The sequence below is a fragment of the Medicago truncatula genome, chromosome 3 (genome assembly GCF_003473485.1).
Source record: "Medicago truncatula cultivar Jemalong A17 chromosome 3, MtrunA17r5.0-ANR, whole genome shotgun sequence".
NCBI classification, from domain to species: Eukaryota; Viridiplantae; Streptophyta; class Magnoliopsida; order Fabales; family Fabaceae; genus Medicago; species Medicago truncatula.
Window position 1 is genome coordinate 31,249,215 of NC_053044.1, and position 19,844 is coordinate 31,269,058.

At 32.1% G+C, this 19,844-nt stretch overlaps 1 protein-coding gene across 3 annotated transcripts; it reads right to left on the reverse strand.

Moving 5' to 3' along the window:
• Nucleotides 1-1,508: 1,508 nt before the first annotated feature.
• LOC25491095 (uncharacterized) lies at nt 1,509-10,212 on the reverse strand. Of its 3 annotated transcripts, none has more exons than XM_024778162.2 (19): nt 10,077-10,212; nt 9,859-9,922; nt 9,218-9,240; nt 8,956-9,137; nt 8,192-8,305; nt 8,038-8,083; nt 7,413-7,489; nt 7,104-7,205; nt 6,576-6,630; nt 5,999-6,092; nt 4,772-4,964; nt 4,192-4,348; nt 4,057-4,094; nt 3,483-3,552; nt 3,333-3,401; nt 3,215-3,240; nt 2,185-3,046; nt 2,006-2,061; nt 1,509-1,889 (listed from the first exon to the last, which is right to left on the reverse strand). In XM_024778162.2, the coding sequence occupies exons 2-19, from the start codon at nt 9,898-9,900 to the stop codon at nt 1,678-1,680; spliced, it is 2,418 nt and encodes an 805-aa protein (XP_024633930.1). In that variant the 5' UTR covers nt 9,901-9,922; nt 10,077-10,212; the 3' UTR covers nt 1,509-1,677. The 3 variants fall into 3 exon arrangements, with proteins under 3 accessions (XP_024633930.1, XP_024633928.1, XP_024633931.1); XM_024778160.2 differs by having other exon boundaries at nt 4,192-4,351; XM_024778163.2 differs by lacking the exons at nt 4,057-4,094; nt 4,192-4,348.
• Nucleotides 10,213-19,844: the final 9,632 nt, after the last annotated feature.

Below are 19,844 nucleotides of genomic sequence, written 5' to 3' on the forward strand. Positions count from 1 at the left end.
ATATTGTTGTTATTGTTATTTATAGAATATTTGTTTTACTATTAAATTTTTTTGGTGTTAACCATTCGGTTCTCAGCCTTGGCAATCCAGACTTTGATCTGGAGGTAATTATAGTTTGGCAATAATTGTTTTATCCAAGAATTGAACTCAATTTCTCTTCAACAATTATTTATTGGTGGAGCTCATTAACCAATTGAGCTTAATTGTTTGGTTTATTTTACTATTATGTTTAAATATAGTATCTAAAATAAATGTCATATATGATTTATTATTAAATTAATTCCAAAATTTAATGAATTCAATTTTTTGTTAACAGAAAGTCCAAAGACTCCCCACAACGGTACCCACGCCCACCATATACCATCATGATGATGTGCTTGAGTTTACATCATATGAAAAAGTCAAGATTATATTTATATTATCAATTTGCATAGTCAAAAGTTATCTGCTTGGTTGCATGTTTTATTTTGGTTAAATTATATTTTTGGTCCTCTAACTATTTAATTGGTATCGGATTGGTCCTCTAACTAAAAATTGATTTATTTCGGTCCTCTAAGTTTCTCACTGTTACTAGATTTATTCCTTTCTGTTAGTTTTATTCAAATAAACGTTAGAGTTTCTGTTATGTGGATCCTCTAACTTTATTTATTAATATCATTTTGGTTCTATGCCTTGTTAAAGTATTATGATTAAATAGTGACTGATATTATTGATAATTGTTATGGTTCATATGTATGTGTGAAATAGAAGGTCAGGTACCCACATAACACAAACCCTAACGTTTATTTGAATAAAACTAACAGAAAGGACTAAATGTAGTAACAGTGAGAAACTTAGAGGACCGAAATAAATCATTTTTTAATTAGAGGACCAATTCGATACCAATTAAATAGTTAGAGGACCAAAAAGGTAATTAAGCCTTTTATTTTTTGAAAAAACTGTTTTGGTTGCATTGTGCTACAAGGAATGTGATGATAAGCAAAGGACGGAAAAAAGAATATTATCAAGTCAATTTGATGACATATATATATTTGGAAGAAGAAGAAAAATACTATTAGTTGTAGGGGTAAAACTCTGCTGACAAATTTAAATCCACAAAATTTAAATCGCGATATTCATTAGGAGGAATCAAGTTACCTACCAAACATTCGTATCATGTTGTCATACAATGGTGTGAGTGTGTCTTTAATTTTTTTTTGGTAAAGTAATGTATCTTTAAGCGCAAACATCCAATGATCGAACCTAGATCAAATTAAGAGATCAAAATATATGCAGCTTGTGTAACTGTGTTAACAAAACATTATTTGTGTAGTCTTTGTAATAGCGGTTAGAGTTACTACATTACTCTTGTCAAGTTTTTTTTTTTTTATCTTATTACATAAATATAAAGGGAAAGAAATTGAATTGAGAGGGACATGGTAGTACAATTGTAAAAATATCCCTAATTATACTAATTACGAACCATTTTAAAGTTATTGATGGGTTTGTGACGTGTGATAATGGAACAATTGCATGAAAATTAAACTCACCTTCCATAAATCTCTTATTTATTTACATTTTTATGCAAAATTTACCTTAATCAATACGCATAGTTGCAAGGCTGAAACACATCAAAAAACTGTTTATCAGTGCGTACATTGCAGGAGGGGGGGACATGTTTATTGTTCCTTCTTTTCTCTAAATATGATGAGAAATTATATGGCTACTACCAGGTCCGATGAAGGTGTTATTCCTTCTGGATGTTGTACAAGCTCCATTCAATACCTTCTGAACACGCAGATGAAAGACGTAGCTTTCAAACATCACCTTACCCGACGACACGAAAATTTGATTGTTAATATGTTTTCCATTCACTCTGTTTCTTCCTTCAGGTGGACTAATTTTCATTTCTGTATAAAGAAAAAAGAATAGCAGGCATAAGGAAACCAAAACTGATTTGCATTTTCAAAACAGTCAGAGAAAAATATAGGAGGAATTACATCGATAGAGCCAATGAAATGCATACCTTCGTTTGTAATTTTACATTTAAGGGGAGTTTCTGTTTCAGCATCACAATTGCTCCTGTTGAAATTTTCAATTTCCTTATCATATATCTCGTAATATGTATGATGAGATTGAGTATTGACTATTGACACCAGCATCTAAGCCAAGAGATAAAAATATAGAAATTAAAAGTAGTCATACTTTCTGTTATCTTCCTGGCTTTCTTCATGTTTGTCAGGTATCTTCAGTGAGGAGGATATCTCCTCCACATGAACAGGAGAATCAGACGTTTCGTTACACTCTGTTGTCTTAGGTTTTGTGTCTGCTGTGCCTTCACTTTCTTGCGCATGATTATCGGAAGCTGGAGCATCTACTTCCATTTTCTTTTCTGAGGATAATTCATTATCTCCCATGAAAGTATCTTCTTGCTCAAAAAAATTGTGTCTGTCTTTTTTCAATTTCACATGTCTCTCCCCTTTGGTCGCACTTCCCTGTACTGACATATCATTAGATGAAGTCTCACAATGAAAACCACCATTGTCTTGAGGCCCTTCTTTGAACTGAAAATCTGAAGATAAACTTGGCCCGGTCGGCGAGGATGGGAAACTCGGGAGTGGAGTTGAACAATCAAATGCAAACTTTTCCGAGGTAAAACTGGGAGGAGGTGAATCTGCCATACTGGCAGAATTTTTAGATCCACCAAAGGAAGGACTAGCCTTGTATCCAGGGGTAGTAAAGACGCTAAAAGGATCTTCAGGTCTAGTCTTGCAGCCGAAGACTGAAAAATTTGCCTCTAAATCTTGATAGAATGAAGTGGTAACAGAACTTCTATCAACAGAAGCATATATTTCCTCAAACTGCCAGCTATTTTGTGCACCAATCTCTTCTTGGAGAATAGAGTTTGAGTAATGAGGAGGTTTTCGCTTTGATGGATTTGACCGACTTCTGTTCTTATCTTCGTCCGTGCTGTACTTATGCTTGGGGCTTGCGAAAACCTTTTTATGTTTTCTTCTGTTCTCTCCTGTCACTATTGATGGTGAATGCACGACGTACTCACCCCTCCCTGACATAAAATATAGACATTCCAATTAAGATTGGTAGTCGTACCAATGCCTTATGATGGAACTATTTATCATATATGTCCATCCAGTTGTGTGTGTGTGTGTGTGTGTGTGTGTGTGAGAGAGAGAGAGAGAGAGAGAGAGAGAGAGAGAGAGAGAGAGAGAGAGACCAGCAGTGGCTGAGCTTGACTCTTCGCTGATATTTCATACATAAATAATAGTCAGACACAAGTAACAGTATAGAGAAACAGATGAATCACCTCGAACCCAGGATTATTCCGATTTTACCTCAACAAGCTCGAACTGTCTCTTACATCTTCAGGAATTAAATTTTTTGCGTTGAAGTTCCCATATGATCTAAAACATTTATGGCCACACAAAAACATAAGCTAATGCTCATCCCAAAACAAAGCATGCATCTAAGAATAATGCTCATACCTTGTCCTACTGGCACCACAGAAATTAAAATCATCCTCTAATTCGTCCATCGAAAATGAAGCCAATGGCTCTGAAAATAAAGAAAAAGAGTGCAACAGTAAACAGCAGCATAGAATGGTATATAAATCACTACTTATGCCTATACATTAAAGGCTCACAAACATGTTACATGTTCATTTACATGGCATCATTTCTAGCATCACATTGACTATCAATCTAGTAGATGAAATTTTAATGAGAAGTTAAAAACAACAAACATTGAAGTAGAAAATAACCATGTGTAGGGTCATAAATGCGAAAAGTTATAGCACCATCTGAGCATAACCAACAATTGTGTGGGTAAATTCTTCATAAAATATGACAAAAGGTTCACATGTTAATGAAGGTGATCAGGGAATTCTTTAAATAATAGGTGTGTGACAAAACAGAAGAGTGAAAACTTATGGTTGTGAAGTGAACTAACTAGAACGGGTAGAAATTAAATAAGTTGCTATTAGTGTCATTGGTGTTCTATGAATACTTTTAAAAAGAGTGAATTAAATAAAAAATGATGGTCTATGGAAGCAAGCTGTACCGCCCATGTTGATATCTTTCCTAGCTGTTGATGAAGGCCTACAGAGTCATACACAACAACCATCTTTAAGGAAAAAATATCATTGTAAGAAACAAGGGAAGGTATGATGTGTGCTCAAATACAGCCAATAAATACCATTTCGCCGGAAGGAGGTCTTCAAAACCAAAACTTTCCATTTTGAAGGCCCCTCTTTTCAATAATTCAGGAGATCTACGATCCATTTGAAAAGTATTCTCATATGAGGTATCATATCCTATCCCTTTGTTAAATTTCTCATCAGGGAAGATAAACCCTGCTATACACAAAACACTAAGGGATAAAATATTTTTCAAGTATCCATGAAAATTGTCATTTCATGAACCGGAAAGACTGAATATGTACCATGAAACTAGGGCAACCATGGTCTTTAAACAAATTAAGTATACTTAAAAGTTAGACATATGGACGACTTGTGCAGGTTTTAACCGAATCATTAATACATGAAATTAAACTGATACAAGTTATACAGGAATTCTACTTTTCCTTCTGTCCTTTTTGAGGAGAGGCATTATTACATTTCATATGTATTTGATAAAAGTTGTAGAACAAAAAATAGTTACTGTATTCCCAATAAGTTAGTTGAAGTTAAATATTTGAAGCAGCAACTGCATAAAGGTTATTGCTACGTGATACGAATGTAGCATAGTACAATGGAAAATAGGAAGCTTTAGATTACCATTCCACGTGTCTTCATTGTTTTCATTATCTTCGGATTTGTGGAAGAACTCTTTACTAATGGAGGGGCCATTTTTGTCCGTGTGGTCATAAAAATATTTGTGGTCTTCAATAATTGTTGAACTTTGCTTTGATTTGTTAGATGGGAAAGTTGAACTGATAGGCGAAACCCCGATATCTTGCATCATTGTATCCTATAAGAAGTGGATCACATTGCACAATTTCAATATTAAAAAGGTGGAATATGATGCTGCAATTCTACCAACTAAAGAAATAATAGGTCTAACTGGGATGTAATCAGAGGACTAAAGTGGCAAAGAATAAAAGAACGAGATACAAGGTTTGAGAAGTAGAGTTCAGCATGCACGGGAGTGTCATGAGGGAATTACTCTTTGTTCCATGTAATCAGATCTCACCCATTTTTTGAAAAGAAAACCCTCCCCAACTCTTTTTTTCTTACTTAAACCTTCTCAACTTTGGTTTAAGCTGAAAACATTAACTTTAGGCAACTTCCTGGTGTGTTTGTAACTCTTGCCTTTACAAGTCCAGGAAAGAATACTTTTCAATTTAGCCATATGTAAAATAAATAATAACTTTACTGGGCAATCGAGAAAATGTTAGCTAAACCATACCAATGTCAATGTTAAAAGTAGATGATTTTGCTTTACAACTTCAATTAGGGGAGCAAGATGGTATACAGTAAATGGGGTTATATGAAAAGGTGAGAAACTGCCAGTAATTACTAAGTCAGCATCCTGCTTAAAAGAGACAGATACTCTGACTTACAAAACATGATTATATTTCAATTTATGGGGGCTAGAGAAGGAAAAGTGAAAGCGAGATAAATATTTCATTTATGCAGATATTATTTAATTTAAGAACTTAAATGTAACCAAAAAAAGAACTTCAAATAAAAGAAATAAATCAATAATATATATATATATATATATATATATATATATATATAATTATTTATCATACTATGAAATTCTTATTTTAAAAAATTACCTTCCCTCTCTTATCCTACTTTGTGTATCTTAACAGTCTGAAGTCATCAATAGCATAGTATAATTTTATACCATGGAAGAGGATATATGTCATATGATTCTGATATAACAATTATGAGAGCACTTTAATAAAGAAAGTTTGTAAATTCTTAAGGCACAAAGCTACAAAAGGAATATTTACAATAGTTTAGGTAAGGATATAAAAAAAATATTTGCTTTACCACTTCAAGTTCAATGTCATCCAGCACGTGGCTAAGGTTCTGTAACTTTGTCTTCCGTCCATCCTTCAGAAACGGAGAGTGTCTGTATGTAGTTCTGCAAACCACCCATTAAAAACATGTTAAAAAAGACTCCATTTGTCTTGGCTAGCAGCCTGTGAATTTGCCATTAATGCTACAGACCTGCTTCTGTTGTATTGTTTATTTCAGTTGTTAACCCAATAGAATTTCAATTTTTATATTCAAGAGCAACAACTTAAAAGTGGTTTTTGAATGAATGATTAGGGTTATTTTCATGAAACTAAAGGAACGATAGTCCAAGTCACTCACAAGAAGTATATGACAAATGCTACATGGATGCTTATTTATCAGCCCAATTTTTCATCGGTGTGAATTACATACTTTGATGATACTGTGACTTTAAGCAAACTATTACATTTTGCACTAAATTTCACGTGATTAATGGTACTTTCCCTAATCACCCACTGGGAAAGTTACAAATCTATACTGTTCACAGAATAATCTTACAAAAAGAAAGAATTACCGAGTGATCTATCTTAAATAATATCAATTTAGTTACCTAGCCCGTTGTTGTGGCGAATGGGTTGGTGTCTCTATTCCAACTTTACCCAAGCCTGGAAGGATTTTGTTGATGTTACATGGAAAAAAAATGTCAGAGTAAACATTGAAATAAATAAAGTTCCACTTTATCTGAATGTTAAAGCACGTTATGCAATCATCTAAGAAGTAATAACTGTAAGAGCAGATATATATTGAAAATATAAATTTCGAAACCCACATTTAATTTAAGCTACAAAGGCCAACATATAATGTTTTAAGATAATATTGTATCGAGTTTTCGACTAAGAAACTTATACAACTTCTGGTTTCATTGCTGAATTTGAACGTCACAAACTTAATCATCATTATCAAAACTCCATTGTAACAGACAAAACTTAGTCAGCTAACTTTGCTTTCTTCCAAGTTTAAAAGGAAACAGTCCATATATGCAGTTGATGAGTGTATAACAATAAGCACAGTGATCCTAAAAATAATGCAATATGAAATGTGAGGGGATACAATGTGAGTATAAAGAATGACTTATTACCTTCAAGGGAAAAAGAAACATGATCTTCACAGGTTGGAGGCTTTTCCTCAGCAGGATTATGCCCATCGTCACAAAGCAGATCAATGACAGATAAATCTGAGTCTGAAGAAAGAAAAATCAATAGGTGAGAGAAAGAAGTTTGGAGGCTGCAGGATAGGGTGATAAAAAAGAGTTAGATGCTAAAATTTGACTCGGTATATTCTAGTATTATGGCCTCAACAAAAAAACTGCGAGATGATCTAAAATTTGCAGATGCAAGAAACACAGTACCAGCATACGCTTGTTAAAGATCTATAATATGCTGCTTACATTGATCAGTTGTCCTCCAATGGCTGGGCGGTCCATCAAAAGCAGTATTCTGGTGATCAGGAGCACTTGGTAAAACCCTGTCAATACGTGGTGGTTGAAGGTTAGCCTAAAATAACCAAGCCAGTCCATACAGACAAATCACCTAATAATTTCTGTAGCATTACCCAACTCAAGTTAAAGGATTGGATCGGTTTCAAATTTTCTATTATTTGGTTTATATTTAAATTAATTTGACTAGCTTGGTCCAGACACTGGTACTAAAATATACCAAGTCAAAGAAACCAAGGCAACTAATGAAGAATTAAAATCTCCAACGCACACCCATAAAAGGAATGAAAAAGGCATAGTGCAGTCATCAAAAGCATTCAAGCAACCAGTGGATGCACGTATCTTTGAGTTATGTTTCTAAATTAATTGATAAGTGAAAACACCTTTCTATCTGTTTGTTTGGCATGGATGTCTTGCTAAGTGGAGCAATAAGTTAGAAGAAACAAGTAAAATAATGCTTACAAGAAAGCAGTGCAATCTCTCTTCAACTCATAAAGAGCCACTTCTATCTACTAAGTTGATTTAAGATATAAATTTGAAGGCTCAATAACAACAACATATAAAAGTGTCCACTCACTTCTTTGGTGATGTTTCAATCTGGCCGTATAAAGGTGCTCCTGTTTCTGTATACATTCACCGTATGCTACATGTCTCAGTTCCAAATTACATTTAAATGGAACCATTAAGACTTGACAGTATACACAATTGAGCAAATGTACTAGAGCTCATACTTTCTTCTTCATATCCGCGAGTATTTACAGTAATCTCCACTTTGGTAGATATTCTTGGCTGATTTTTGGAGACACTTCCTGGCATTGCAGCAAAGACATCTCCATCTTCCCTCCCTTTCATTAATATAGGGTAAATAGATAATTTTAGTCAACTGAACATAAACAAACAAGAAAGGAAACATGAAGCCACCAAAACAAAAGAAACAAAAAGCTACACCATAAGAAATATAATTTGACAAGGAATCCTAGATCCAAATGAATCCTATTCCCCACCATATCACATGGCTATCCTTCAGGAAGTCTATCAGAGCCTGAAGTTTTTCAGCCTAATGACTCATTAACCAAAATTGGCATCCATTTTTTAGTATATTAGAATCAATCCTAATTCCATTCTAGTTAATAAGTAAAACATGAAAATCATAAGAAAGAAAGCAAGCGGATAATATAATGTAGGCAAGATTTATTTTCTCGAAAATCTCATGATAAGAAACCTTCTCTTTTTTGTAAGCAAACAGAGCCGATCCTGAATAGGTTCAACCGATATTTAACGCAGCCATCAACTATAAACAACCCTCCACTAGGAAGTATCAGTCCACGCTTCATGTATAGCCAAACAAGACAAAATTGGGAGTTGGGAAACTACTTAACTGGTCAATAGATGCCACACAAAAATAGTAGTATGTTCAAACTGACAAGCAACTCACTTTTCAAGACTATAACTGCCGCAACAAAATTACTATGCAGAGAGAATGTTAGAATCTTACCCTTCTGGCCAACAGAATTGCATTCCTTTGCATACTGTGATAAGTTTAGCAAATTAAGAATGTCCAGAGACTGGTGTTCTTTGTAGAGTTGTCCACTGCCTGAACTTTCACCATGGTTATCTGACCCCATCATATGAACATTTTGTTGTTGTCGCTTCCTTTGTTCAAAGTATTGCTTCTGCCTGTTGGAAATAAGGATTGAATTACAAAGCCGGCACTGTATTCCACTCGTATATGTATAATTAACATCTATGGTTTTTACCTCTTCTGTGTAGACATCCTGGACTGAAATTTCTCATCTCAGCACAATTGATACCATGCACCAGATATATAGAACGATCCGATATCAGAAGCAAAACAAACATCATGTCAGTTTCTCGGTTCAAACATGTTGCAATTCGGAAAGACATAACAAACCAAATATCTCTTCTACAAATAGCAAACCATTAAAATCACATTCAGAATTGTGCCAAAGGAAATAAAATGTCTAGTTTTTTTCTTCTGAAAACATCATGATTTCCAAGCATTATGTGTCGTCATCTCTTTAGTACCGACACTTCTAAAAGAAGTCATTCAGTGTCCAACACGTGTCAGTGTCGCACACCGACACATGTAATTACACTCAATTATATCATATTTTCGAATTATTACTGGTATTGACGTGTCAGTGCCGTGTACGGAGGGTGTCTACGTCAGTACTTCATAGGTCATCATTTCAATGCAAAAAAAAAAAAATCAGCATGTACTATAGAACACTGTTAAAGTGTTAATCCTTCAAATAATATTAAGATTCTGATTTTTTTTTTCTCTAATTAAGCATTATATCTAATTAGGATTAAAAGTATGTTAAACTAAACATCAAAGATAATTCAAATTTCAGCAAAAAGGAACAAAAAAACTCACAGCAGTAACTTTCCGTCTTGATCCTCCCATCCATTGCAACATCGTGCACAATACGATCTAAAACCTAATTCACAACAAATCAAAATCACAACGTTCAAATAAACGCATTTGAAAATTCGATTGGAAAAAGCGTGGTTCGAGAAACAAGTAGAATAATCATGAAGCGATGTTAGAGAGAGAATTTGCGATTACGGAAGAAATGATGAAGAAGATGAAACCTGAAATGGCGAAGTGAGATTTGAAGATTGTGTATCGAAGCGTATTGAAGAAGAAGATGAACGTTGAAATGTGGAATTAATCGATAAGCTGAAGAAAAAGCCGTTACTTTGGTTTGGTTAAAATTGAAATTTTCAGCTTAAGTGGCACCGCGGGAAGAGGCAAAACCTTCTACCTAATTATACTTTTTTTTTTCAAAAAGTTATACTTTTTTTTTGTTACATTTTATTTTTTTATGTGATGTCAAAGTAAAAAGTTTTACACGGTTAATACATAACACTTAATTATGTGTGGGATTTTAAAAGTGGTTATGATAAATATCAACATTTTTGGTAGTATGATAATTATGATTTTTTTTAAATGAATGTTATTATGTTAATTGTTATATTAATATTTTTATCTTTTGTTAGAATTAAAACTTTAAATATTTAACTTTTTAACTCCTCTAATCTTATAGTTTAACCCATGAACTACCCGTCCTCCATCGAACAGATCGATCAACAATGTATTTACAATATATATGAATTAAATTCAAAAATAAAAAATGAAGTTTAGCACCGACAACAACTAAGCATGTGTTTGTTGAAGCGGTAGAAAGCAAAGAAAACCACGTTTTGTGTGAAGCTGTCTTTTGTAGCTTCTATATTTTCACTTCAAAGTTGCCTCGGGCCGCGAGAAATGGCCTTTAAACGTTGTTCCAAACAACCTATAAATACAATAGCCTATAACTAGTTTTAATTTAAATTATTTTCATTACATGTTTTTTTCTTCGAAAGCTCAGTATCCAATCTAAGAACCAGTTAGTCTGAGAAAATAAATCTCACCGTTTATTTACGGGGGTCACATTTAAATCTAAGGCAAAACTCAATATGAATTTAGCCTTCGATATTGACATGATGGAATATCGAACATGAGACCTTGAGAGAAGCACATTCCAAAATCTCAAATCAACCACTAGGTCAATCCCAAATTGATTTCAATATGTTTTATTAAGAATGTACATAAATGCAATTTTTTCGGAGACTCGAGGTAGATAAATGCAATTTTTTTTTGAGACTCGTAAATCTAAGTCATTGAATTTTAAACGAGTAAACTATCAAATTGATCAATGTCTTTGTAAGTCATTCTTAAATTAGTCTCTGAGTCTATTAATATTTCAAATTAGTTCATGTCTTTATGTTTTTGTCAGATGATGAGGACCTAATTGAGAAACTTTTAACAAAGACATAGACTATTTTTAAATAGTAATAGAGTCATGGACTAATTTAAGAATATCTTACAAAGACAATAACGAATTTGATGATTTACTCGATTTTAAACTTTTAAATCAATAGTAAAGAAAGTAGTTTCCCTAAAAAAAAAAAAAGTAAAGAAAATAGTTGTGTGACATTTTTGCACACCGTAGTAACCTAAACCAAAAAAAGGAAATATCCACATGTCTCTGAAACCGACAAATCCATTAAAATTAAAAGGCAAAATTACACTTTTAGTTCCTTAACTTAATTTTAGGTAATAGTTTGGTCCTTTATCTTTTTTTCATTTCAATTTGGTCCTTTTTGTCCATTTTCATATGAATTTTTAAGCTTAAAATTCATGATTTTATTTTCTTATGATCCTTCAGTCTTCAATTCTATGATCCTCGTCTATGTTTGCATAAGAATATTAGATTTGAAACTTGAAAATGTATATGAAAATGGACAATAAGGACCAAATTAAAATAAAAAAAGAAAAGATAAAGGACCAAACTGTTATCTGAAATTAAGTTAAGGGACTAAAAGTGTAATTTTATCAAATTAAAATAATGTCACATTCAGCTTTCCTAGCTTTGAGTTTTTTCCTCAAATATTGTTGATAAAAGAGCTTAACGATAGAAGTAAATTTTCTGGTTACCTGACATCCAAATTAGTGTAAAAAAAATCAAGCCCCAATTGTCATATATAGCTAGGAATTGGTTCAAAATTCAAATTAGTCAAGCAAGTGGATACCAAAAAAATTTGGGAAGAAATTAGTGATGAAATTCTAAAAGCTACCATTGAGAGAGTGATATGGAACTTCATTCTCTCACTTTAGAATGGAACACAAACTAAGATCACACACTACCTGTTTTTCATTGATAGCAAGTTATCGTTCTAGTACTTTAGTCCATGCAGTTGCAAATTATGATATCTGTAATTTCATCCCACGTGTTCATAATAAACTTGTTTAGTGTACAAAATACATGTGCATGCATAAACTACACACTTTTTTATTCTTGTCAAATAACAATCAGAACCTTAAAAGAAAACGAAAAATTGGTCAAATAACAATCAGAACCTTAAAAGAAAAACACGAATATATTTACCAACATCTTGCTAACATTTGTATTTATATATTAGTTAAAAAATATAGTCAAAATAAGCTATGTGAATAGTGCACACAGGGGCGGATCTCTTTAGAGACCCCCAGGTGCCACTGCACCCCCAGCCTATCATATTAGGCATGATATAACAACTTATATGTCGATGTTGCAGTGGTTATGCAGTCTTTTTATCAGTAAAAGGTCGCGTATTTGAACCTCATGGCAACCTCTCCTACTGTGATTTGAACCCGCACCCCTCATGTCATATTCATGCAATTGTATCATCACACCAGTTTACAATATTATATATCTTTTGAAACTTTTTAGTATATATTCTACAAATATTTGACACTCCCGAAAAATAAACTCAAGATCCGCCACTAAATGCACATTGTAAAATTGCAACATGTATTTTGAAACAGATGAGATAGTATAAACACTATTTTCGAGTCACTCAAAAGAGTTTTAATGGACATGCAGAGCCTCATAATTAACTTTACACTAAAAATTACATTTGTTTTATCTATGCGTATACATCGGAGATTTATCACTGTACATATATATGTCTCAAACTAAACATGCATATTTTATATGTATGTACATATATGTCGCAAATTAAATTATAATTAAGAGATGACAAATAGTTGTCTATACTTGTTTAAAAAAAATTAATAGTTGTATATACTTGTAAAAAAAAAGTTATCTATACTATATATAAATCGAGTTTTTCATTTTTTATACACTTTAAAAAATTTATCTATAAAAACATTATATTATTGATGTTATTAAAATAAAATTATATCATATTTATTTCATTGTTGGTGTCATCAAACAATACAAGCATTATGGAGTTTGGCATGTGATAGAACCGCAAGTGCAGCAGTCTGATAATGCACCTCAAAATTAAGTTTTAGTCTCTATCAATATTCACAGTTTTGTTCTTAGTTCCTACAAAATAAAATCACATTTTTTAGTCCCTGTAACATTTTTCTTAAGCATTTTAGGGACTCAAAATGTTGATGGAAATATTTTACAATGACTAAAAATGTTGATGGAATAATTTTATAGGCACTAAAGATGCTGATGGAAAATTTTATAAAAACTAAAAAGTGTGTTTTTATTTTATAGGGACTAAAAACAAAATTCAAAATATTTATAAGGACCATTTCCTTAATTAATCCAATTCTAAAAGCTACCACACTTTTTGTCTCTTTTTTCAATGGCAAAAAGTTATCGCTCTGAGAGTGATCATATTGAACTTCATTCTCTAACTTTATTAAGTGGAGCACAATTATGATATTTCTATATTATTCCTTCCCACAAGTCCACAATGAACTTGTTTAGAATGGAAAATACATGCACATGCATAAACTGCAAACTTTTTTATTCTTGTGAAATTTGATTGAAATAACAATCAGAAACATAAAAGAAAAACATTATTATATGCAGATAATATAAGACAATGAATAAACATATATTTCAAACAGTCATGAATCAAATAAAAGTTTACATGTTGTAAAACCCTTTGTGGATGAAGATAATTCCATTAACATTTGGTGCTTTGCATTTATATCCACTAAGCAGGAACTTTTAATTGTCATCGTCTGCAGTACTTTTGAATTCTGCATAATATATGTTGCAAATCGAAGCTCATTTTTCGTTCCTTTGTAATCTTTAAGGCAACATGTTTTAAGTTGTGATGAAAGGCATGATGGAACAATTTGTTGATCAAACATCTCAAGTTGTGACGAAACGCATGGAACTATTTGTTTATTATCAAACATATCATCTTCATCCACACAATCCTCTAAACATTTTAAATAATACCAATGATCTTCATCCGCACAATCCTGTAACCAATTTACATAATTATTGATTATTATTATTATATTTTTGAAAATAAAATAGATGTATCAAAAAGAAAAGGAAAAAAAAAAAAAAAACTAAACCTGAATGGTAAGATTCTGAAGTTTGGGGCAATGTTGGAGCAATTTTAGCAACCACATCAATTTGGAAGGTTGCACTATGAATGAACCCAGTGTAAGTATAAGTTCGACGTTGATGAGATGGTGAAACATCGGAAAATCGGCATAAGAGTCTATCCAAAACTGCACGAGTTTACATAAGACAACATTAGAAATAGTGTATATACATATTTAGGAACATGATGATTAATTATATTCTTCATATATACCGTTTCTAGATGCAGATTCTGAACATGAGAAAGCAAAGTAATTGGAATATAAGAATCAAATATTTTTGCTTTGACCAAATTGGGTAGTAAGCCTTCAAAACTTTCTTCCCCCGAATATTTCTCGAACATGACACGTGAATGATAACCTTGCAATTCTTGTAGAATAGGACAACTTGATAGAAGCTTGATAAGATACTTGAAACTTTCGAAAACCACACCGTTCCAATGGAGAGTTTTGAGAAGGGGAAGATCCAATTTGTTATGATCACGAGTAATATCTCTCAATATTAAATTATTTAACTTAAGAACTTGAAGTGTCCTACAACTAAAAATTGTAGGAACTAATTTGATTTCAACAACGACTCTTAGGTATAAGATTTCAGTGGATTGATCTGGCATGTGGAGGTCGAGATTCTCGAGTTGTCCCTGTTGAACAACAAGGTTAAGAAATTGATTCATATGTTTTAGATCATAGGGAGATGATTCGTTGCTACATTTGAAGCTAAGTGAATGGATCGGTGGCGCGGTCGCGGTCTCTCTAGCGGACATGGTTGAGGACACAAAATTGGTAAAGGATTGAAAGTCTTTGAAGGTTGCGTCGTCAAAATCGAGGGTGCAAACTGAGAGCCACACCGATCTCCATCTCTTTGAGAGGATGCTTGTGGTCGCAGTGAGTTTGGTTGGAATTAAAGAGAGGATGTGACTGAGTATTGAATCAGGTAACTCGCTAATTCTATCTGCCATTATTTAGGCGACAGATTTAATTTGCTGCTTCAATTCACTAATGAGAAAATAGGGTTTCTCACAAGTATAGCTTTGCACAATTAAACTCAACACATATCAATATTAATATATAGGGAAATAGATCCTTCAAAAAAAAAAAACAAATATAGGGAAATAGATCTTGTTCAAAAATATATATAGCGAAATAGATATCGTCGACCTTTTTTTTTTTTTTTGTTACAGGGGGTATGGTCGACCTTATTTTCACAACAATTTAAATGAATAAATTTATATTAAAAAGAAAGACTTATCCTATCGAAAACAACATTGTTATCTTACTCAAATAATAAACAACCTTTACCGTCAAAAGAATAAAAACGAACAACCTTATTATCAGGCAACAAACCTAACTAACAACCTTATTAAAGGGATCTGTTTTTGAGACTAACAAATTTGAATGATTACATTATTAAGGGCTGAGGATACAATTATTTTGTGAATGATGTCGATCATAAAAATAATTAATTTTGACTTTTTTTGAGGTAGACTAAAATAGTAATTTGTTGTGCAGGAATTGGAAGATAAAAAAATCATGTTCTAATAATATCTATTTATCAAAAAATCTAAAACAATTTTCTGAATGGTTGTTTAAAGTTTCCACAACTATCTAGTAGTGGTGATTGATTTTTTTTTGTCAAGTAGCCTAGTGGCTAGAGAAATTCAACTTAAAGATGAATAAATGGGGTGTCCGGGTTCGAACTCCGGCCCCTGCACAAATTGTGCATTATCCCTTACCAAATGAGGTAAGCTCATAGGGACTAGTAGTGGTGATTGATATTTGGAGGAAAATATATCTAATAAAGACACAGTTCAGATTTAAACTCGATAATTTAAGTTATAAGATCATCCACAATACAGCACCTCATTTGGGTGCTTAAACTGGTTCTTACTGCACCTATCATCCGTTTTATAATTAATACTCCCTCCGTTCATTTTTAAGTGTCTTTTTAAGGTGAATTTTTCGTCCTAATTAACTGTCTTTTTGGTATTTTAAAGGTACGGTTTGTCAATTATACCTTTTGTCAATTATTTTATCTTTTTCAATAAAACTAATGAATTCTCTCTATTTGAAAAACTAAAGTTTGTTTTTTTTAAACAAAGTTTGTTTGTTTTTTTTAAAACAAAGTTTGATTCTTCTAAACAAAAAAAAAATTAAACAATTTTTTTTTCAAACAATAGTTTCGAGAAGAGTTAAAATTCTATAAATAAGATGAGTGGTAATTGTTAAAAATTTCAAGTGTGATTGTAACATTGGCTGAAGTCATAGTTGAAGCCTTAACTTTGATTAAAGGAGTTGAAAGAAAGTTAATTTTTTTCTTAACTTTTGATTAATGTGAAATTGGAATAATTTTTATATTGACTTAAAATAATTAAAAAGATGTGCACAATATTTAGAAAATTGACAATTGTTTGTTATGATAGAGAGAGTGCGCAAAAAAATAGAAATTTGTTGGAGAAAAAGTTAATAACTGATAATTGTTTGTTACAAAAGAAAGATAACATATTATATTAAATTTATTGAAAAGATAAAATGTGTGCAAAAAAATAGGAATTTATTGGTGGATTAAAATAAGGGTATAATAGGAATAAAATGTGCAAAAATGCACATCGTTATTTTTGTGTTAATTTTCTAAAAAAACACTTAAAAAGGAACGGATGGAGTACATATTAAGGTGGTATGTTTTGGTTTGTTAATATATTCGTGCTCTTTTTGGTTTTTTCAAAAAAATAAAAAAAGTATTGCATGTGGTCGGTGACGGATCCATAAATTTTGAAAAGTGGTAGCACCATATATATTAATCGAAAGCATTAGATATATATTTGAAAACAATGTTGTGTTGTTGTGTCATGTGTGATATTAGTGTGGGCCAAGAGATTGTGTTATAAGTATAAGTCATTTGATCTAAACTAGACCATCGACCCGTGCTGCCGCACGGGTCATCTCGATTGGAAACAAAACATGCAAATGTATTGAAATTAAATATGCTTGCGGTAGAAAATAAATTGTTTCTGGAAAAAAATACATTAAAAAAAGACCTTAAATCGGTAGATTGCGGAAAATCTCCTTATAACTACATTTGAAGTGCTATTCATGCTTTTACTATTCTCATCAGTCATTAAAATCTTCATATTCATGCTTTTACTATTCTCATCAGTCATTAAAATCTTCAACCTATTTCTGGAGGACACCCTGAATATTGCGACGTAAAGTTGACCTCGTATGTAGTTTTATAATCAAGATACGTTGTGTATACAATTATATTTCAAAGAATTTATGTGTATAATCAAGATACGTTGTGTATACTATTACTATATTATACTACTTAAAATAATAAAATAAAAATATTTTGTGTAGGCACAAGCCCACACATCAAGACACATGCATCCGTCCCTGCATGTGGTGTAACGACTTTTAAAAAAAAAATGAAATCTAAAAAAATTTTAAAAATAGATAGATTTTTTAAGAGTTTAGCTAGAGAGAAAATAGGGGTCAACAGGTGGAGGTAATTTTGCAATAAAAATATCATTTTATATAGTTGTTTTTAGTTAAGCTAAAAATTGTTTTCTTAAAATAAGTGATATTTATTATGATAAACGAACATAAAATAAATTCTAATTTTTTTAAATCTATAAAAAATAATTTTAAAGAGACTATTTGCAAGGATTAAAACATAACTAATTTTGACGTTCAATAATTTAGAGATTTCATAAAATATATGTATCCATTTTCTATTTCTTCATAATAAAAATCTTTTTTTTTCTTCAAAGATTCAAATTCATTACAAACACATACATTTACCAATTCAAATTATGAGAGAGAGAGAGAAGGCTGGTTTTGGCTAAAGTTAATTGGCACTAAGAAGGTGACAAGAACAGCAACTATTTTCATATAATTGATGAAATAAAGAATACAACTAAGATGTAATCAATGCAAATCATTGAGTTCTTCAACACATGATAGTTGCTGCCAAACTTCAATGCAAATATTTGATTAGTACAAACCAATAGCAATGGTAAATTTCAAATTCAAGATAATCTCTAGAGTTTTAGCTGATAGATTGTCCCAGATAATGCCCAACATCATTTCAAAGGAGCAAAGGGGTTTCATAAAAGGCATAAACATTTTACACAACTAACATTTTACACATATGTGTCGCTTATAAGGCAACTAACATTTTATATGTGTCGCTTATAAGGCAACTAACATTTTACACAACAAAGTTTTGGTAGTAATCTATTTCTGAAAAATAGATGTAACCAAAGCTTTTATACCTTGGAGTGGTCTTTTTTGCTCAAAGTATTGAAAGGATTTAGGTTCAATCTAGTGTTCTGCAGTTGGATTGAAGCCATTTTCAAATTAGCAACTCTATCTATATATCTATTGATGGTGAAATGCATGGTTACTCCAAGTGGGAACTAAAGCCATGCGCCTCGGGTGTGCCCCAACGCGCCCTAGGTGTACAAAACACTGAACAAAACCATTGTTTCTAGCACACACTAGCGGTGTGGGTGACTCCAAGTGTTGGGCACATGCGGTTCCATGAATAAACAGCTAAATGTTGTTTTTCCATCCATATTTTGAGAAAAAGCCAAGTTTTTCAACCGAAATCCACATGAAAACTTGCCTACAAATACACGAGCTTTCATTCACAAATTCTCAATAAAAACTTGGCGGTTCAAGAGGAAGACAAGCTCTAGGAGTATCAACGGATGAGTCTCTCCTCAACCATTGTTCTTATAGTATGTTTTATTTCTTTTGCAATTTGTCTTTAGTTACCACGAGTAACTGAACACTTATTAATTAAGTTTCTAAGATGAATATCTTTCTTATTACTGGATCAAATTAATTCTAGTCTTTTATTCAATAATGTTTTGAGATATATTTAATTTTTTATAAACAAAAGGTTTAATGCTTTCACAAATTCTAGGGAGAATGACATACTTAGAAATTTTGATTGAACTTAGAATTAGACCACAAGAGTTATTCTAATCCGTGCTTACTGAATGTTGCATATAAACTTTATTTATGCCCCTTATTAAGATATGGATAGACATATTCATTTAATCAACTAGGGACAAGTATATGTATCTGGTGAAATTCTAAGATTTTTAGGTAAAAGTGGTTCTTTTAGATGACAATTTAGAAATTTCTACTATGCATGTGTTTCAATTACTTGTGAAAGAGTTAGTGATAACAAAGTTTAACAAGTGCGCCAAATTGTTTCAAAAGCGATAAAGTAACAAGTAAAATTGTCTCCACAAGACTTCCTTAGTTTTCCTGACACTTACCCTGGTCCTCCTAGTCCTTGGACTGCTTAACTAGTATCCTTGCTAGTTGTGTCCTGAACAATAATCATATTCATGCAATTCTTCTATATTTTCAAACACTCATTCAATACGTTATTTTCTCTATATCTCTCTTTCTAACACACGTACCACATCACTATTTTTATC